The sequence below is a fragment of the Zonotrichia leucophrys genome, chromosome 2 (assembly GCF_028769735.1).
Source record: "Zonotrichia leucophrys gambelii isolate GWCS_2022_RI chromosome 2, RI_Zleu_2.0, whole genome shotgun sequence".
In the NCBI taxonomy this organism is placed as follows: domain Eukaryota; kingdom Metazoa; phylum Chordata; class Aves; order Passeriformes; family Passerellidae; genus Zonotrichia; species Zonotrichia leucophrys.
Window position 1 is genome coordinate 34,859,972 of NC_088171.1, and position 22,292 is coordinate 34,882,263.

Here is a 22,292-nt window from a genome sequence, read left to right on the forward strand (position 1 = left end):
AAACATGTTTTATCCATTCATTTTTCAACAAGCTTTCAAAACTGTATTGCATAAAGTTTGTTTTAGCTATCAAAAAAAAAAAAAACACCAACTATCAAGATGTGTTACTCATTTTAAACAAATGTTCCTATTGTAGTGTCAGATTTACATGTTTTTCTGGCTCTGACTCAGATGGATTCTTCATGGGGATCAAAGCGATAAAGTTCATTACATCAAAAAGCTCACTTAGATCAACTTACAGTACTTCAATGAAAGTGAGTTTCCTTTGCTGGAACAACTTAAAGTGTATGTATATATTTTGATGTTCTTGGTTGCAGTCTTGTGATTTTCTCAGCCCAAATACTCTGCTCTCCAGAGACACAGAAAACGTCATGCAAATATTCCACACTTACACTCATTATATACAGGAGGGAATGTTGAAAGTTGTAGCTTTAACAGAAATTGAAGATATTTAGCACTCTACCAAGAGCTTGAATGCATCTTTGAGGAAGTTTTTTTCACTGTCTTCACAGAGTTCATGATTTTGGCAGCAGGCAGACACAGATTAGGTTGCATATTTAATGAACTATATAATTTTGGGTCTGACAGCTTTTCCTACAGAAAAACAGTACTACTGTTCAAGCAGTACCATTCCTTTGCATCTCCTCACCTACTCATAAAAATCAAAGTAAGATTGGATAAAGAATGTTTTAAACCATTTTTAAAGGAAAAATACAGATCCATCCATTTTATAGGATGTAATTTCCATGCATTTTACGAAGGTTTGAGGGATCCAGAATGGAGTGGCGGGTCAGAGGGAATAGGGTAAGTTGTGAACACACAGGATGAAATTCCCGAACAACCACATTTCCTGGGTTTGTCTCAGCTGTTAAAATGTTGGATCTTCTGAGCTGGAGTTTTTTCCTTCTATTAAAACTGGTTGAACCTGAGACTTCATTGCATTGCAAGACAAAAGCAAATGACAAACACTGGAATTTTTTTTCCAGAACAGAATTCTTGTTTCTCAGGCAACCACCCATCTATGTAAGTGAGTAAAATGGATGGCCCCATCATCTTTTATTTGTACAAGATTTCTGATGTTATGCCACATCATTTTGTTGGACAGCATTTCTTCCTATGGGGCTGAGCCCCATAGCTCATGATTACTAGTCAACTGTGTTTTCAAATAGTTAAATATTTCTGCCAGCAGTTGCTTATCACAAATCTTAAGTATCACAAATTGTGATATAGCTGTGTGAGTTTTCCCCAGATTAGCTTTTCCCACCACTTTAATCTCTGGAGGGGAATTTCCTTTGACATGTCCACCTGGCCAGAGCCCCTTTTACAATTGCCAGGTAGAAAGTACTTCCATTCTGTCCCCAGAAAACACAGATCCTACAGTAAATGGAAGAGGTGAAGCAAAGACAAGATTTGAGGAATGCAGAGTGGTTCATGCCATGATTACAGAGGGTATTGATCAACTACTATATTGCCCAGACTACCAGCCTGTGTGACAGAAAAGCTGACCTGTACAAAGATAAGTAAAGGACTCAGCAAAATGGATTTTCCCAGAGCTAGAAAGTGATGGGTTAAAGGCATGTGTTTCCCTGCATTCTTAAAGTGCTAACTGTGAGCAATTGTAAATGATGCATGGGTAGTTCAGGTCTAAGTCTAAGTGCTGCATAAGTATCTACACAGTTTTGCTTACCAAGTGAATCTTAAAAATGACCAGTGAAGACTTGCAGAGTTATGCTAAATATGGGATTAGTAAAGCTACAGGGTATTGTATATGAGTGTCCTCTCTCTGTCCTTCCAAACTCATTTCTATGTCTGGCATTAAAACCAAGGTCCAGAGAGACTACCAGGCATGAATCCCTGCTGTCCAGGGCTTAGCACTAAGTCATATTGGAAAATTGAAATCAAATCCCTCAGCTCCCTTGTCTTTCACAAGCTGGGGAGAAGAAACCTATTTCAAAATGAAGAAAAATATGAGAACCTCAGGAAAACAGATGATTTCAAGAAATTTCCACAGTGTTGAGATGAAATCTCACTGGCGATTTTTATGGAATTTCATTGCCATGAAGTCAGAATCTGAATCTTAGGCAAGGCTCAGCCTTTAACTTGAAGTCCAAAGCTTGACTTAAAGGTGATCTTGACCCATATCTGGTTAAAAACTTCTGAATTTATGTCTTAAAGAAGCCTTTAGCTATCTTTTATTTCCTTTTATTGCTCATGTGCTCCTAATTGTAAAGTTAAGAAGAGAGTGTTTTCATTTTATTATTATTATAGTAACTTACATTTATATGGTATTTTTTATCCCCCAAATTCTTAAGTGCGTAGGAAACCACACAAAAGGATCTCTCAATCCAATGCTGAAAAACAACTCTTAATGCACTACCACATAACAGCTTAATAGAGGATGTTCACCAGGGGTCTTTAATGACAACAAAAAACCAAAACCTTGGTTTTAAGTTTCACCTCAACCCAGCAGCTCCAGCAGTGTCCTAACCTCCAGACTGAGCTGGCAGTTCAATTCTAACTCCACAGAGAGACTGCCATGCACTAAATCACAGCTGCCACTCCCAGCAGCACCAACACATTCCTCAGAGCCCTTCTACCCAAGCCCTTGTCAGCCACAAATCCATTCCAACCCGTGAGATGCAACATGCCTGTGCTGGAAAGTGTACAGAAGGGTGATAAAGGGGAGAAGAACATCAGAGAAAAGATACTTCCCACCAAACAATCCACCTGTCACCCCTACTTTAAGTCATCATCCTGTTTATAAAACACACATAAAGGAACTTGCTTAAAACATAATACCACTGAGGCACAGGAGTCAAGCTATTAACACATAAAGCTGAATCAATAAATTACATTAATTCATGTATTGATCACATAATCTATTTTAAAAATAAGTGTAACAGCCCCTCTGGTAATATAAAACATGAACAAACATACTTTTCAAATGATACCTGAGTTATCCCTCTCCCCAGAAGTACCTAGGCTCATTCAATAACATTGGCAATTCACACAGGCTGTCTATTTTTAATGGAGTGCATCAGCAAAAATAAATTCCTGAATTGACCTGAATATTTTGATAACAAATTATCTAAAAGCCCTTTTTGCACTGTGCTAAAACTCAGACTTAGGACCTTAACTTTTTCAGTTACCAGTCTTTTAAAAATATGCAGTGATGAAAAGCATTCCTTGAAATATTTGGATGGCACATAAGTATGCAAGTCAAATAATGTAGGAGCAGAAAGTAAAAAAAAATTGTTATGAGAGCAGATGATGCGGCCAGTAAACAAAACCAAAATATGTTTCAAAGAACAAGACTTGCAACTGCTAAAGCTGGAGGCTTTAGCAAGGCTGACTATCAAGTTGGAAAGCCTCATTTTTATATGTCCAACTAGATACACCTCTAGTTTTCACAGGAAGTCTTGAATTTGGCACTTGACATTGCAACAGTTATTTGAATATTTAGTTGGAAAAGTGAAATTCTGGGAAACAAAGAATGAATTATTTTTGTGGATTGTATCTATGATGGAAAAGCAGCAGACAAAACCAAGTATTTGTTACAAGTTTGAGACTCAGCCATTTTCCTTTTCCAAATGGATGGCCATAAAAACAATACAGGTCCCCTTGCATGAATCTGGAAAGCCATGAACACTGTATCAGGCTAAGGCAGCTGCAGAGCAGGATTCCCGAGTGATAAGCAGCAGTAATGCTGGAATGCAAGAGCTAATGAATTGAGTCAATTGAGTCTCATTTAATTCCCTTCAACTTGTCATACACTTCTCCTGTAAAGTAATTTCTTAAGAGCTTAGCTTGATTGAGAAAAATTAAAAATACAGCACTAAAACAGGAGAAGGAGTATCAAGTCAGCTTTTTCCTTCGTAAACTATGCAAAACCTTACTGTACTATTAAGGTACACAATCCAATTACTAAAATATGTAAAATTGAAATAATAAACATGAAGTTTGATTAGACAGGGATATAAAAGCTGTGGTAGTAAAATCAACATTTGAATCAATCAAGTTTATGAAAATTAAACTAGCAGAGCCTGCATATATTACTTAAGCATGCAAGCGTTACTAAAGCATTCAACATTTATTAGGGAAAATACTGGAAGTTTTGTTTTCATCTAGAATGGTATCATACAAAGGCATGACCTTTGTCACCTCTTCAGTGCTAAGTGAGCTTATCATGAGGAGAGGTAAAACACTTTTCATTAATTTTTGTTGTTTACTATTTCTCATTCAAAACCCCCTGGCACTGCAATGTATTAAAATAATCACAATTTTACCCATGCAATGACAAGCATTTTTTTTATTCACTTGGAAAGTGCAAAAGAAGGCCCACTCTGGTCAGACTGCCTAATTATGGCTGAACACAGAAATGTTGTTTCTGAGCTATGAATGCCTTTTTCTATGACAGAATCTTTCTGTGAGTGAAGTTATTCAGGCTGCTGCCCTGAAGCTTTCTCAGTTTTTAGATTTCAGCTTCTATTGGCTGCAATAGAAAAAGGAAACCCAAAATTAAAATTTTGGGTCAGTCTTCATATTTCATTTGCAAAAAATGCATTCAGAAAAAATGAATGCACCAAAACAGATGGAATGTGGATAATTTTCCCCCATGTGTTGACATTTCTATCACAAGATTTTTTCATATACACAAAAACAAAGGGTCATATATTATGCAAATGGCAATAAGAAGAAATGCAGTATTAAGTCTGACAACCCATCATGTGTAACAACACCTTGAGGGCCACTGTCAATTGCCAAAAGAAAGAAAGGTGGATGCTGCCTAGGGATGCATATCTGCTCTGTTTATGGCCCTTCTGCTTCCTTTATTATCCCAAATTGACACATTTTCCTTGATCTCTTTCTCCTGCTCCAGAGATCCATTCAAAGGTTATTTTCCCAATGAGGAAGCAAAGCTTTAGGCTTTTTTTTTTAGGCTTTTAGACTTGTTATCCTGAGTTTAGCAACTGTAAGGCTAATTCATCCCTCTACTTGGAGGGGAAATATCAGCTCATCTGCTGACCACCACAGTCTTTTTTTCAACCCTTCCCTGTGGCCCTTGGCAACAGATTTGAGTCGCTTGTCTTCATATCAGACAAGGTAGGCTATCTCCTCTCAACCCTGACAAGTGAAGCCCAATTGCTTGAGGCTTTAAAACAGTTAAAAGGGAGTTGGGATTTTTTATTATTTTTTTTTCCTTCTTAGTAGCTGCTATTAGCCTTACCCTCATGTTTCAGTGAGTTTTCTCCCAGCAGGGAAACTGCCTGCTGCAGGGTGCTTTGTTGCTTTCATAAATCTCTAATTAGGTCCCTATCTGATTTAACAAGAAGTCAATCCTGTCCCCAGTCATCTTGAAAGCTTTACAAATCTTTGCTTTTTGAAGATCCCAGTGAGAGAACAGCCTTCTACCTATCCCACAACTAATCTTTTCTACTTGCTTTGAAGGTGTTCCCTAATACCTCCTCTCTAAATAAAATTGGAGCAATTAAATAGGAAAGCAATGTAACACACATTTCCACACTCAAAGGACGTCTGTCTGGTTGTTAGGAATGGTTCCTGACTGAGCACAGGGCTTTTTACTGGTAACCACAGTACTCATTACAATTCCACAATGCTTTGGCAAGAGCAGTGTATTATTTGAACTTCAGAACCTTTGGGTTTTTCCTTGGGATTTTTTGTTTGTCCATCTTTAAAGGGTTAATTTACTTTAATGTTAGCCAGCAATCACAATTCTAGAACTGACGAAAGAGAGCCACCAGCAGAATTTGTTTCTCTACTCAGAGGTTGGTTACTCCTTGCTTAGCAGGTATAGGAGAAAAATGAATGAAGCAGCCTTTTAAATGTTGGAAACAGCCTGGAAATCGAGACCAGTAGAGCACAAGCATTGATTGTGTGCCTGAGTTACACCCCTGGGCTTTTAAAAGGAAATGTAACATTTCCAGAATCTGAAGACATTATTGCTCTACATGTAACACAAGTGAAATTAAGAGCAAGTTTCAGTTTCCCTGATAGCAAACACTGAAATAGTCATACCCATGTCACACTCCTCCACAATTTACATGGGCACTTTTGGGCTTTTGACCCCAGGAGAAGCCCACTGTTGCCTGTGAGGCACACCTTCCTCGGCAACTTTCAGGTCCAATACCAGGGACTTGACTAGATTAATATATCTATCATGAAGCCAGGCAAAGCCGGTGGTGAGAGGTGCTGAGCACCCTCCACTCACTGGGTCAGGCCAGCAGAAAACTGGAAAAATGTGTACAAAACAGTGAGAGAGTAGGAGAGGAGGCTGGAGTCATTTCCTGGCTCGCTTTTCTTGTCATATTCCTCTGTCCGCATCCACCACTTATTCCTGCATATAACAGGAGGCAGAGCTACCTGGTGCACCTGACCTGGTACCTCTCAGTTCTTACACTCTTCAAAGAGAATTACTTCATAGGAATTGTTTCACTTCAATTATATGAGCAGACATTAACATAGGAAACAAATTACAGCATTTATTTCCACAAGGTACAATCTTCAAACTTTTATGGATTTCTTCTCCAAGCAATTCTATAAGCACTCCTGAGTCTGACCAGGGAGGGAGGAAGAATTGGAAACACAGTTGAGAACATAATTAATGTCACTAAGAACTTCAGCTCTTGATATCATTAAGATAGACCCAGAAATAATTTATATTACTATGACATAGCAGTAAGTGCCAAAATCCATCAGAAATGTACTTGTATCCCACATTTAGCTATCACTGGGTGTTAGTACCACAAATCATTAGTACAAAAACTGAAAAAGCCACCCCAAATCCTAAAGGACAAATGTATTGAACAGTAATTACTGCATCTTAACAAGGCCAGAGCCTCTGTTTAATATTGAACACAAAGAAGAAGACAAAGATCCAAAGGTGCTGTCATGCAGCCTGCAGTGATCCTGACTGTGAAACCCAGAGGCTGGGTGACTAGCCAGCATTCCCAAGGATGAATTTGTCCCTTTTTCTTGTGAACTGTTTGATGATAAATTACTGTCACTCTCAGCAAACAGAACTTTTATTTCCCTCACTTGAATTTTTCAGGTGTCAATGTCAAAAGCTGGAGGGGAGCTGGAGGTTGCATCTCTGGGCCACTACAGGACTGCCAGTCTTGTACATGGTGTAACAGGTCTGTTCTTCACCTCATCTTTTGAAAGCCAGCAGACTCACACTTCCTCAGCACTGCTTTTCAGGACTTTTTCCCAACACCAAGACCATGTTTGTGCAGCAGGATGCCACTGGCATGGTTTCTCTATGCAGGGTCAGGGAGTGGGGTGCCCTTGGCCAATGTAGCAACACTGGCAGAAGCTCCAGAATAGGTGATGTTCCAGCAGTAAAATTACACATCTGCTGGTGTAATCTGTCTGCAGCTGCTCAAAGCACATCTTTGCCTCTCATAGTGCATTGATGTGACCAGTATTTTCCAGGTTGTTTTTCTTACTGTATCACTAACATATGCCCTTGTGCATTTAGCCAAAACATTCCTGGAACTTTATCCAGGATCACATCCAACTTTCTCATGTGCGCATATCTCTAAATATCAAAGCTAGCCACCTTATCCTAAAAGTAACACTGGGACATCACCAGTGCTAAGGAGGAGCACTGGGACATTGATGTGCAAATGAGCAGACTCTCTGAAATCTCAGGTTAACTCTAATTTAAAAGCTACTTGGTAGAGAAATTATCAAACACAGCAGGTCGTTTCTTTGGAGCTTGCTTTTGCATGTCAATACACAGCATGCTCCGTCCTTAAAGGTAGATGGTAACTGAAGAGGGAACATAAGGTAGCCAGGGGTTTTTTGAGGATAGTCATAAATGAGAATAGAGACTTAATTTTGGGGGAAATAGTGTCTGGAAAATGCCTACATATTGAACATGAAAACTAACTGTGGAATAAAAACGAGATTTGTCACCTGGCTCTGTTTTGGAAGTAGATCAAGTCTATTGCAAGGGGCTTGGCCATGTGCAAATTCTTTTGATCTAAATCAGAAGAAACAAAGTATAAAAGCAGCTCATCAGCACACTAAAGGCCCAGGAATCCTGTGGAAAAAACTGTAGATACATTCACACATTACAGCAATTCTGATGTCATGTGTGACAGTGATGAGCTATAAAGCAAGGGTGGAGGAATACACCCATTTGTGATCCCACATAAAATTCTCCTATGAATGAAGGAAAACAAGCAATCTATTAAAATATATTGGATCTATTAAAAAACTTGCAGGGGACAATAAAAGAAATTTTAAGACAATAAAAGAAAACAGTGACATTTCTGCTGCTTGGCTCTTACCTCCTGTAAGGTACAGAGCATTATTTCCAAGCAATGACAAACAAAATTGAACACTTCTCCAAAGGTCACATCTATCACAGTTTTTATTTTCTCATTTGATTCAGTGTATTAGGGTCTTGTTATTTTTTCTATTTTACCTGTTTGGTGAAGTAAGTCATTCTTCCTCTGGAGAGAAACAAAATGTTATTTATAGAGCAGAGTGAATCTTTCACAGCAAATAGCTATCCAGTCAATTTAAATTTTCCTTCTGTTTGTTATTTGTTTATGATCAGTTTGCTATTTGTTATCTCAATTTAGGGATAGTATTTCAGTCTAGACCAGTGGAAGATTTAGGCTGTCACATGCAAAATCATCTTACTTCATCAAATTACAGAAAATGAAATTATTGACAGTTAAATTCTAAGTACATTCTTCTGCCATTAGCAGAACACTTTCAGATAACATATCACCACTACATTCAGAGTGGCCTGGCAAATTTTGCTTTTCACCCTGATTAAGACTTTCACAAGTCACAGAGCCAACAAAAGGAAAAGATGAAATTACAGTATCCAGTAGAGTATCAGGCAAAAGACTTTCCCTCAGTAATAAGCATTTACTTCACATTTAAAGCCACTGCACAATAGGAAAAAATTCTGTTTTAGACCTCTGTCTCCTTTTACACAGCTGGGCTGGGAACCAGTGCAGTTCTTTCACCTAGACCCTGTTTTTTTGCTGGTTTTGGTCATTATAGCACGAAGAGAACAAGTTAGTTTTATTTTAGAAAGGATAGTTTACTCTCTCATTGAGGCCCTGGAGATGTGTACAGTTATGAAGTGGTCCCTTTGTGGGCAGAATGCTACAGTGAAGCCACAGGTTTCTAACCTCACCGTGGCACAGAGGAGCACAAAGCCATCTCATTGCAGACCAGCATGCTTGGATGCCTGTGGGAAACAGCTTGGTAGAGGATGTGCAGAGAACCAGAGCTTGGTCCCTCTTCCTCCCAAGATAAGCATTACCCTTGGGAATTATGCTAATGTGTAGTTTTGTACATGACAAAAAATATTCTGAAAATGATCTAACAAAGAGCCAGGAAGATGATGAAGAGACAGGAGCATCACTTCAGTGAGGAAAGGCTGAGCAAGCTGGTCCAGCCTGGAGTGGAGCTAAGTGAGGATCTTATAAATGTACACAAGTACCTGAAGTGAGAGTGCAAAGAGGATGGAGCTTCTTGGCTTTTTTCAGTGGTGCCCAGTGACAGGACCAGAGGCAAGGACACAAACTGAAACACAGGAGGCTCTGTTTGAAATCAGGAAACATTTTTACTGATAACTGGCACAGGTTTCCCAGGAGTGGAGTCTGTACCCATGCAGATATTCAAAAGCCATCTGACAGGGTCCTGGGCAACTTGCTGTAGATGGCTCTAGCTGAGGAGGGGGGTTGGACCAGATAACCTAACCTAACCTAACCAGATAACCTTACCAGAGGTCCTTTTCAACCAGAGGCTGGACCAGATCACCTAACCAGAGGTTCCTTTAAACCTCAGCCATCCTGGGATTCTGTGATTCTTCACACACCTGAAGCCACAGGGATGACAAACAGTTATTGAGCTATGGCTGCAGCTTTCAACACTGGGTGGACCTTGTTTATCATGTGACCTATGAAAATGTTAAATAGCCCACGTTCTTAATTCTGAAACCCCACTTCCAGATATCTAATATTTGGCCACCTTTCATCAACAAATTTGTTGTTATTAACTTTCAAGTCCAGACAATTTTTTCCATTTTGACAGAACCTGTCATACCCTAATATAAATCAGGAGTCAGCTTCACTCTTCATATACAAAATTATTTGATTAAATGATACAATTTGATCTTTATAAAACACTTGACACTTTTTTAAACTTGAAGAACCACACTTAAATTAAATTGTGCCCCCCAAAAATTAATATGGGAGAAAAAGTCACTGAAATATATGGTGAAATTTCCATTGACTTCAGAAGCACTCAGAGTTTTTTACTTGCTTAAGGTAGAATCACATCCACATGGCACAACTCAAGAAGGAAGTAAAAATGTGTGCATGCATCAAAAATATCTGTTACAGCGATGAACATGCCTAATGCTTGCATAATTTTTCCCACAGAGGTAAGGAAGTCCAAAAGAAGCAGAATTACTTTCAATATAGTGTATTTTTTAGTAAATACTTTTGTAATCGTCTTTAAGTACAGTACAATTTGTTAGGCTTTATGATGTGCAGTAAGTTAATAAGGCCTACAAACTGATTTTTACTACTTTATATAGAAATATCCCAGCCATCTTAATGGAATTGAGCAACTGTAAATTACTGTTAACAACTTCATGAAAGAGAAGGAAGTGGAAAAGTCACCTCCACATTGATGACTGTTTCCTATTCTTCCTTTGTGGTTTCTGGAAAGAAAAGCTTTCAAATAAAAGAAATAAATGAAATAAGGTGGAGAATAATGTGTTGGAAACACTGTGTTACTACTAGGGCTACCAAGGACTTTGTAGCTCATGATCAAAAGAATTCCTTACAACTAGCAGGATTGTCAGTCTTTATGTTGTTAAAATACATTTTTCATGAATGCAAATGTATTTTGAAAACTTTTAAAATCCAGGGTCATAAAAACAATCCCCCACAGAGAACAGTTTTAAATCAAGTTACTGTATCTTGTTTCCACAATAATAACCTGGCTAGCTCCATAAGAATACAAAGCTGAGCGTTGCCACTCAGAAAAACAATTGTTGAGACCAGTATCAGAATGCTTCCCAGACTGAGCATTTAAAAAATGCAGAATATAGTCACAGACATGACATTTCACCCGACAGAAGATACATTTCCATGTGGATTGCACTTTAGATGACATAAAGGGAATCCCTGCAGAAGCCCATAAATGAGCTTGGGTATAAAATCAATGTCAGTAAAAAAGGATCAGCTCCACATTGCTAAGAGACTCAGGCTTGCAATCTTACATTGATCTGGTGAGGCACAGATACTTCTCAAATGTTAAAATAATAAACTCAGGTTTACAGCATCAGTGAAAAATCACATCTGCTGAAAGGATGTACAGGATCTGCCTACCCAGCAGCACAGTAGGAGAAAATCTGGAAAACTACACAGTTGTTTTTGAGGAGCCAATGCTTACAGTGTAAGTGTTCTACATCTGGAGCTTTTCCCCAGACCAGCTGCAGTCTGGTCTGGCACTCAGAAGGCCCATGAGCAGTCACAGTGCCTGAGACAGATCTGGAGCACCATCCTGCTCTTTTGCCTCATTTGAGAGAAAACCCACTCACGTACTCTGGGATCCCTCTGCAATGTGCATGCAAGGATGGGAAACGGGTATGGGCAGAAAATATGCTGTAAAGCAGGATCCTGCTCTGGACCACACCACTGCTTTAGACACAGCCTTAGACACTGGTATTGATGCAGCTGCTTTTGAAGGAGAGGTGAGAGGACACTTGATGCTAATTTAGTCGAAAAGCCAATTGAGGGAGCAGGAGTAAGATACAAGATGTGAAAACAAGAGTGAATGTGGTGACATAAAATCCAACCTCCTTAATGACTCGAAGAGTGATTTGGGAATCACTCTTCAGACTGACTGTACAGCCTGAATAACACCTCTGTGAGCATTAAAGGTTGCAAAGCTACAAGAGAAATAAGGTGCAGTTCAAATGGAGCAGGAGAGCCATGGGAGACAACCCACACTACTTAACAAGGAAAAAGTAAGGAAAACTAGCTAGGGTGGATTCATATGCTGCCTTTAGGGATGAGAATGATGAATCTTTGTGGACGGTGTTTTGGGACAATGAAATGCACGTTCAGATGTGATGGAATAAATGAGGAGAAGACCACATGACAGAGTGGATATGGGAGGAGGCAGGTGAGAGACACATTTTACAGACTGGAGATCTGGAGGCAACAATTAAAGAAAATTGTCAGAGAGGGAGAATGGAGAACCAGCAGCAAGAACATCAACAGAAAGGTGGGGTTTTTTACCCACTAAAACTGCAGGCATTTCTTTGTCTGCCTTAGAGAAGACATGAAGCAGTATGAGCAGATTGAGGCATCTAAGAAGTGGCTGAAGACAGGTGACAGTTTCAGAAAGTTAGAAAACACAAGTACAGTTGGATTTGTGGGACACCTGATGCGTGAAGCCATGTGGGTCCCTGAGCCCACAGGGGGGAAAGGAAGGTGGCAGTAGCTGCGGATCTCCGGGGTGAGGATGTCTCACAATTTGTCCCTTCAGGTTCCACTCTTTGCCCTTAGCCATACTCAGCACTCAGGACATCAGAAAAGCCAGGCCTGCAGTGATTTGCAATGGATATTGAATAGATATGGTCTAAAGTGGCTAGAGACAAAATAATTTTCTGCCAGCTATTTATATCCTTAAGCATAAGGTTTTACTATGCCTTTTGGATAGCTAACTATTTTACCTTTAAAATAATTCCAAGAATTTGGCACACTGGCTCCCAAGAAGAGAGCAAAGAATTCCAAAAGGTGTTTTACATGCTGTGAAGTTGCAGGTTCTTTCCTTTGTTCTAAATTTACTAGTAATTAATTTCCTCTAGCAATCCCATATTTGAATCTTGGCACTATAAAACGGAGGGGCTGAACACAAGCCTTCAAAGGCAGACGGTTGATGGGCTAATGCAGAGTGGCCTGTAATAATTCCGATTTTATTTTTTGAGGAAGTCATTGGGTAATGTTCTTATCATATTCTACATGAAAAACTAGCATCTGGCTGATGAAATAAATGATGAAAACCAAACCACAGGGAGGAATTTGTAACTATATTTAGCTTGTGAAAATAGTTTAGCTTGTGAAAGTAGTTTCCTCAGTCCAGCCCTTCACCCTGCATTTTCAGGCACAAAGGCACAAACCTGAGTTTACTTTCCAAGCAAAAAGGGACACGAAACGGAAATAATGTAATCAGTGAAAAAACAGATCCATAACATTTTTCATTTTTACTAGGGCAAGGCAGAACTACACAAGTTACTTTCCTGCGTCCAATGCCAGTATTCTGTTTTAAAACACACACACCTACATTATGTCCTTATTTGTAGACCTGTCACCCCAAAGTTTGTGAGATCATTAATAAAGAATCTAGTCTATAATTTTTAAGACCTTTCCAGCTGCAGCAGGTTTGCACTGAAACTGCTTACAGTTGGTTTTAGGAATACTGTGCATTTTTCTTCCCACTTTTGATATATGTGTCTCCCCATTAGAAAAAAAGTCACAGTCTCACTGCTTTTTTGATTCAAAGAAAAGCAAACTGCTGGTCAGGCTGAAGTCAACTGAGAAGTAGCACATTTTAAAATGCAAAAGGCTCTGAAGTTACTCGTAGCTTTTCTATACTCTAGGGTGAATCTCACCATCTGCTGCATTTGTGGCTGAGACTGACCTCCCTTTGTATCAGACAAAAGTAATTGTGGGGATCAAATGAACTTTAAACAGGGAAAAATGTGAGTGACAAATCTGCAGGCTGCACACAATCTCTGCACACAGACCAACAAGCATAGACAAGGCATTTATTTTTATTCAAAGGTGATGAGAATTTTACAGCCTAGCAAAATCCTCTGGAGTGAACACTTCAGCTCTGGGATCCTTCTCTGCAGAGACAAACTTCTACTTCCTAGTCCTTTCCCATGTACACTCTTTATCCAGCCACCAATGGGAGAGAGAAGTAACTGCCCTCCAAATTTTCAACTAGCAGCTATTTTTCTAATTCCCACAGCTGTTCACTAGAGAGGCTCAGCAAGCACACCAAACTGCCAGTCACCCCTTGCCTATTAACATCCATGCAGAGGAACAGTGCTATTTCCAAATCAGGATCCTACTTCTTCTCACAAAGCAATTTTCTGCTGAGATTTCTAACTAAAAGGAAACCAGTAGCTTTCCTGCAAGTAAATAGCTTATTAAGGCTGGAAGTAGGGTTTGTGTGCAAAGACTGTCCTATGCAAATTGGAGCTGATGAGCACTTAACTAATCTGTTTACAGACCAGAGCTGCTGGGCAGGCCTCAGCGATTTTCTATCAAAGCAAAGAACCATTCTTTATGGGCATCTGGTTGTCCCTGAATTGGTAGTTTAAGCATATACCCTTGCTTCAAAGAAAGATCAAAGGATTTATTACTTCTAAATGAGTGCATTATTTCCACTTACTACTTTCTTGTTTGCAATGTGTTATTAACAGCACCATGGCGGGGTTACCTTAAGACTTGAGTTTCTCACAGATCCCTGAATGTGACTTTAGATGTTATATGTAGCCTATAATACACAGGCTGTTACACAGATGGAGAAGGAAGTAAAATACTAGCAAACAGATTAGCACATCCATGTGCAGGAAACTGATTTTAAAAAATCCTACAAAGCAAACTAGCTATATTTTAACAAAAAAAAAAGAGGCTTTTTTGTTTTTACTGCAAATTTAAACAATGAATTTCTGTCAAAGCGACAGCCATAGGTCAGTGGACAGAGCCAGTTTTGGCTCCTCTTCATTTGAAAAGAAACCCACATCACTCCTGCTCTCAGAAAAAAAGCTGAGATACCACAGTCACAGAGTAGAACAACGATCAGTTCAATGAACAAATTCCTATTACCCCATAAATGCCTGCCACCACCATCCTTTTGGCTTACTGTTTATGGCTTAACTTACTTATTAAGTCTGGAAGAAACAAGGGAGACACATTCATTATGTGCTTTCTGGCACTACTGGGAGCACATGGAGTGCAAGTTAAGACCTAGCATCTTATTTGTAGGCATACTGAAGGCCTACAGTCAGCTCAGGCACAGAACTGGAAAAGGAATTTTTGGGAAGTGCAGAAGTAGATTCCAGGCAGCCAGGGCCGAGGCAGACAAAGCTGCCAAAACTAGAGCCACAAGTGGCCCCAGGGAGAGTTTGGAGAGGCTGGTGTGATGTTTATTGCTCAGAGAGCAGAGCTGGGTGGTGTGATGCGGGACAGGAACTGCATTCTGCAGGCTGTGACTTTAGTGGCAGTATCTACAGAGGTCTGCAGACTCACTGTCTCCATCTTTATCATGGTGCCGGAGGGAGCAGATTGTGGTCCCCTTATCTGCTTTACAAGGAACCACCTTCCCCTGACAGACCCAGTGGGTCACACAGCACAAGATGCTGCTTACTTCTCCTCTTTTAGAAAACACAGACTCTGCTTGCATCCATATAAATGAACACAGTTTATGTACCCAGGGACAAGCAGAGGAAAAGTCATAGCAATAGGAGGTGTGGACAGGATCCAATGGCTTTCCAGTGAGAGTAACGCGTTGGCATCAGGTCCTGTAACCTACCAATCTCCATTTGCTTAGTGGTGTTTTTCTCCCTGTCTCCTGACAAGGACCAGAAATTGCTTTTTCTTGAGCATGATTAGCAAATTAACACAGTCAAATCCAGGAAAAAGCTCCGAACAACTGACATACTGAGGGCTCTTAGTGCCCTGCAATGAATAGGTTCAAATAAAGTACAACTTGTACGAAAACCTTGAAAGAAGAAATGAAGAAGAACCCAAGCACATCTTAAATCCCTTCAGCTTCAGTCACCAGAGTGTGACTGATGTCAGTCTTTTTTGTGGACTGCAGTGTGACTGCTGTCTGACACAATTACACAACACCAAGGGGACCTTTAGGTATTGTACAAGCAGAGAATGAGTAACAGGGCACAGACTGCCAGAAGGATGCTGTAAAACAGGCAACAGCTACAAGACCCAATGGATTAACCTACTAAATATTGGTCATTGAAACCTTCCAGGTTTTCAGGAAAATAACATGACTGTTACTAGCCACAAACTAGACAGTTTATGTACTGGAAACAGCACTGCTGGCCCAGTATCTACCGAGGAAAGCCTTTGGGATTAGGGAGATGCAGATATACAAACCAGCCACCTTACAGGTATGCCTGCATCCAGTGGTTACAGCCCAGTTAATGCTGTTACATCAGTTGGAAGGAGACTCAGAGCAAAGCAAGCAGCTCAGAGAATTAAAGAAGTATTCTTTACGTTACTTCCCTACCGCTGCTCCCTAAGTTGCCTGCATATTTTCTCATCATGCTCTCAAACTCGAGATGGACAGCAGCAATACTTGATTTTGGCCAAATAAAACTTACACCTGACCATATTTAAAGCCTACAAATTTTGTTTTACTTGTCTGGTTTCTCCTTTGAATTTCAACAAGTCAAAATTATAACTAATTTACTTTCTAAAAATGCTGTAGGGACTGAAATGCATTCTAACAACATTTGCATTTCTTTCCAGAGTAGCTGCATTTTAGGTACAGGCAAACATCTTTTTATGAGTTAGATTTCAGTCAGTTTTGGCCAGTGTCCCAAGTCTTTTTGAAATCAATGAACTTCATAAAACATATGTTAGAACATTTATTATCTCCATATACAGCATTTACTCTAACAAACCAAACTCTGTCATCACTAATTGAGGCTCAGTAAAACTAGATGAAGAAACAGACTATGTTATTTCTTACTTCAAATGAAAATCCAGACCTCATCTTAGGGTCAAGGTCAAAAGGAAGAGCTAGGTGAAAATGCAGAAAGAGCCAGACGGCTTTTAATTATACAGAAGTTGTTACGAGACATTTAGTACTTTAGAAAGGTTTATCCACCTGTTCCAATTTACCCCAAGTGCTCACAATCCATGATGAATTCCAAAGCCAAAAAAAATCACTGCCATATGGATGCCTAGCTCTATGTCACACATCTATTGAACACACCAGCCATAAAAATATTAATTTTTTGTCCATCCGAGAAAACTTTGTAACCTTTGCTATTATTCTTATTGGAAAAAATGTAATGTGTAACTGTGCCAGCAGGCTGGACAGGTTGTGACAAAGCATATATAGAAAGCAACAGATCTTAAAAATACCAGCAGCCTTCAAGGATCACACATTCATTAAGGTGTTGCACAGAATGAAAATATATTCTTGCTACTGAAAGCATGAGCTTTTCATAAGCAGCATTTAATCTAACTTGTAGAAGCTGAACTAAAGTTCAACAAAAGACAAAAGTAGTGCAGAGTACTCTAATGCCACATTGCGTCACTGAATCAAGGAAACACAACAGAAGTTTCCAAACTGCTTCAAAGTTTCCACAGCTTACTAGCCAGTCTTATAAAGGCAGACAATATTCTCAACTTGTCTTGAGGAAAGCTGAGATTCTCCTTCACTCTTTATATGAAGGAGAAAATCATGATGATGTGAAAACAAATCAAAAGCAACAGGTATCACTGCTGATTAAGTTAGTACCCTCAGACTTGTGCCTGGATAGATTTGATCTTACAAATCAAGCTGGCAGACTAAAAGAAAGATATCTACTGCATAAATACAGTAACCTTTGTATGATGGCAGCCTTTCTCTGCCTGCTTCAGTCTTGCAGTTCTGTAAGCCATTTGATAAAAACTCCTTGTGGCAGAGCTCTGAGATGTAAACAGCTGAAGAGACAGGTTGCTCTGTGCTCATGCAGGCAGAGCCAGCAGCTATTTTGCGCTCCTCAGTATCTCTCTCTCATCCAGTGTGGGACAACAATTGGATGGAGACTGGCAGTACCAACCTCAGTGGCTTGTGCTGGATCCTTCCTCTCACAGCCACCACCCCATCTCCTCATAATCCTAATGCCAGTTATGTGGAACAACCCCAGCCAGAGAGATGTGCTTGAGCTGCTCCAAAGATGCATCTTGGACACATTTGCAGTGTAATCATGTGGGCATTCAACACACACTGTGAAATTTTGGCAGTATTGAATTAAATGGCCAAATTCCCATTGATTAAAGCAGAGCCAGACTTCCACATATAATATTTTTACTTGGTCAGAACACCTCCTCCTTCTCCTGAGGCTTGTAAGAGCCATAAATAAGGTTAAAGCAATATAGTACTCAGAGGTTTTAAGAGAAGGCCTCCTCTGTTTAACAATCACCAAAAATAGTTGCTTAAGATGTGTTATACTGAATCATAAATGAGAGAAGGCTGCTGAAGACTTTTCAAAATAAAAAAAAAACATGACTACTTTTATTGGTTGTCAATGTTTTCTTATTAGTCAGTAAATGCATTTGATATAGGTGAGTTTCCAAAGTAAGCATGATGGGAGGGCTAGTTTGAGATTCAAACTAAAAAGAAGGCACTTCAAGTTTCCCTTTGAGACATTTACAAGATATGCCATTAATTTCATGTACCCAATTTGTGTGTATGTACTGGATGGCAATTAGTGTAGAAATTCAACCAGTTTTACCATCTTTCTGTCCAACTCAACAAATTACAATTTTCAAAAACTGTCTCTGACAGTGACAAAAATCATTTTGGTATTTGCCTAATTTTCACAAAGACAGAATCATATCTCAAGCAAAAGATACATTACAAACACATACACATGCAGAGTAGCCACAGGTAGCAGGTTCTATCATCACTATACATATACAGTAATAAAATATTCTCCTGCAAAATTAGTAAAAAAAAAAAGTGCTCTAATATAAATAATGTTACTGGCTTCAGGTATTGGACATCATTGACGTTTTCAAGGCACTTTCTATAACAACATTTATTTAAGAAGTTGTTTCTGACTTTGCCAAACTAACTGCTTGTTCTAAAACTTTATGTGCTGGCCGTCTGCCCTGAAGCTGGGGTTTTGGCTTTTTTTTTTTCTTTTGTTTGTTTGTTTTTAATTTCAGCCACAATTCTCCTCCAAGAAGGAGACCACGGAACACTTTCTTGGTTTGCCAAAATGGCATTCTGGCAGACTTTCCTTCAACTTGATCACCCCGTGCTTTGGAGTGAGAATTAAAAATTTGATGAGAGATTATGAGGGAGGAGAAAAGAACACCAGCAAGCTTAAGCTACGAGCCTTAGAGAGGAACATAAAAATAACAATGAGGGTTCCACATATTTAATAGAAGCTTTATGATTTCAGAGGCTAAAAACTTCAAAAACTCTCTCACTGAGCATATTCTCTTCTCTCCTGACTCCCAACAATTTTATGTGCATGTAATGTCTTCAGAAAATAAATGATCATGCTTCCTGCAAGCCCAGGCCTACAGGTAAACCCAGGGTTTTAGCAAACACCTTCATAGCAAATGCAGCCACAGGCTGGGGTGGACAGCAGAAGGACGTCTCCCATACGTGCTGTGATGCCAGACAGATCTGCAAGCCAAACACAGAGGATAAAAACTGAACACTCCTACAATTCCTTACCTCATCCATTACAAAATGTCCAAATGCAAAAGGATCCCACTGTCAAAAACAACCTTCACTACTTGACCCCAAAGTCATAACAAGACTGGATCTACCCTTTTTATGTGAGGCAGGAGTCCTATAGGAAATAAATGTAGTATGGGATCCTGTTAGCAAAGATCAAACCACACATCTGCAACTGTGGTGCCATGTTGCACCTGAGTGGCTGTTTGTGCCACAGCTAGTTTTGTGTCTAATTCCTAAATGAAGGCAATTCTGTGGAAACAATACTGTTAACAAAAGAGAGACAAACCATTTTTTAAAAGTACAATTGCTCTCAGTAGTTCTATACTCATATACAACAATAATGAATCCCAAATCCTCGAATCACGTGGAATGTCAAACAGTTTTCAAAGAAAGCTGAAAAGAGAAGAGATCAACTATTACTGTTTAATAGCTTTTGCATGATGTTACTAATTTGTTGGAAGAGAGTGTCCAAGTTGTCTGATTATTGACAGAATTGAGCTAATTCAAGCACACAATTTTGATAACCTAATGTGCATCTATAAAAGGATCCATCACACAACCAAAATGGGAATGTAGATGCATAATTGACCGTTAAGCATAGAGTTTGAATGTGAGCAGTTCTAGTACAATCAGCATGAGTATTTATAAAGCCAAATATGTACCTGTACTTTGGCAAGACCAATGGGAAATGAATGGATAGGGTAATATGTATGCAAATACATTTGCATATATTATATATTTGTCTGCATTTCACAACAAGAGCTTTTGAAAGGTTTAGGTTTGCAAGATGATCTGATAATCTGTAGAAAACCCAGCAAATTAGAAAATAAGACCACTTAGTGTAAGTTTTGGTTAATACTGCATGTACAAGACTCACTTAAACAAAAAGCAAATAATTGTGCAGCAAGCATTTACCAGTATAGATTTTATTTCTTTTCAAAATAATGGGGTTTGTTAAGATTTAAAATACTTTAGTAATTACCTAAAACAAATGTACACTTTGTTAGAACTTCTGGTAAGTGCTGATCTTGAGTTCTGAAAATGTGTGACAGAATACAAGAAAATATAAAATTGGGTTAGCAAAATACAGTAATGGAGCTTTACAAGAGAGACACACATTCTATATTATTTGACTTAGGTCTATCAGGTAAACATGGTGTAACAGCTTTCCACTTAATACATGTGCCTATAAACTTAATCTGCAATCTAAATCCCAGGAAAAATTAACTTCTGATCAACTCAAGGCTACTAGGTCCAAAACAAAAAAAAAAATCCATCTCAAGATGTGTTTTGTCACTGAACATATATTCCCTTTTTCCATAAGGTATTAATTTTAAATTTTAATAGATCACTATATATGATAAAATTGTAATAAAACATTCTCTTATTTTTCATGATTCAACTAAATCTGTAGCCATAACGTAAGTTATTTTATATGAGAACAATTAAGTGTTTCATAAAAAAAAAATATTTATTTATTGCATCTAGTGAAAAAAACTTTGATGGTTCTTAAAAAAAAAAAAAAAAAAGGACTTGCTCTTGGCTAATTGCCAAACAAACCCCCTTCCCTGCAGCTTGCCTTTTCAAGAGTTTTAAAGAAACTCTGGAGTTCTTTGTGGTCTGGACAGCCAAAGATGATTAATCTGTATGGAAGCAGGATGCTTGATTAAATCCACAAACTTCCAAATGAGCTATAAGGATAAAAAAATGTGGTTTGTTATTGTGTCCATTTCCAAAGGACAGCTCACAAGCTTTCCTCCTCACGTAAAAACTGGAACACAGCTGAGAAGTCTTTCATGGCATAGCCTTTGGCACACATCATCCTGTAGATCTGATGTGCCTGGGAGCCCAAAGGAACTGGTGTCTTCGTGTTGGTGGCAGAAATCTGGGCCAAGCCAAGATCCTGTGGGGGGCAAGAAGAGGGAGGAAGAGGGCAGAGAGGAAGAATGGAGGGAAAGAAAAAGAGAAAAAGTCAGGGGAGGAACAACAAGGACATAAACAGCCATGCACATATCATAGGTTATTTGGCTTCCACTGTAACAAGAACTCTACTGCCAGCAAGTACAATACTCTGGCCTTAAGATATCAGACCTGAAGGAAGCAGGTCTTTTCTAGTTTTTATTTTTTAAAACAGTAATTCAATGTTGTTCAACATAAAAACCTCAAACTTTACCAGTCAGGCACAGGAGGAGAACAGGAGGAATTTTAAGATTCTAGATCTTTATATAACCTGGTAGCAAGACTCAGAATCTTTTTCCCCATTGAGTATGTCATCTCAAGTAAGAAAATCTCCCTGGCTATTCACTGAAGCATTTCACATAGATTCTTTTGGCAAGAGGAATTTTTTATTACTATAAACAGATTACGAATCAGGCAGAAGAAATTTCAAGAACAAGAAAATGGAAGGCACTTAGCAAATATACATTTACTATAATTTAAATGGTTAATATCAAAATGAGACTCATAGGTCACTTAGTGAATATAATTGGTTTGTTGCCTAATTGGAAGGATGTATTAGAGAATTGCTTAAGGGGCAGTCCTGGGTCTGCTGTAACTCAAAATTCTTCTTGAATGACTTTTTCTTTAATGATTTTATTTAATAGAGGCACATAGAGAAGAATTCCACTGTGTTTTTAAATACTGTATTTGGGTCAACAAGAGGGAGGGAAGGTTCAAAGAGGACAAATCTGAAATGTGTCCTACTTGGTCAACTACGGTTATAATCTGAAACAAATAGGGCAGAACCCAAAGGTGAGTATCAGGTACTATGACTAACCATA

General features: G+C 38.9%; 1 protein-coding gene across 1 annotated transcript in view; it reads right to left on the reverse strand.

Annotated features, from left to right (window-relative positions):
* Positions 1–20,422: 20,422 nt before the first annotated feature.
* HIBADH (3-hydroxyisobutyrate dehydrogenase) overlaps positions 20,423–22,292 on the reverse strand; it is an 86,415-nt gene continuing 84,545 nt past the window's right edge. The window contains exon 8 of the mRNA XM_064704532.1: positions 20,423–21,415. Within this exon, the coding sequence (XP_064560602.1) occupies positions 21,257–21,415 (159 nt within the window). The 3' untranslated portion in view covers positions 20,423–21,256. The remainder of the gene's footprint in view (positions 21,416–22,292) is intronic.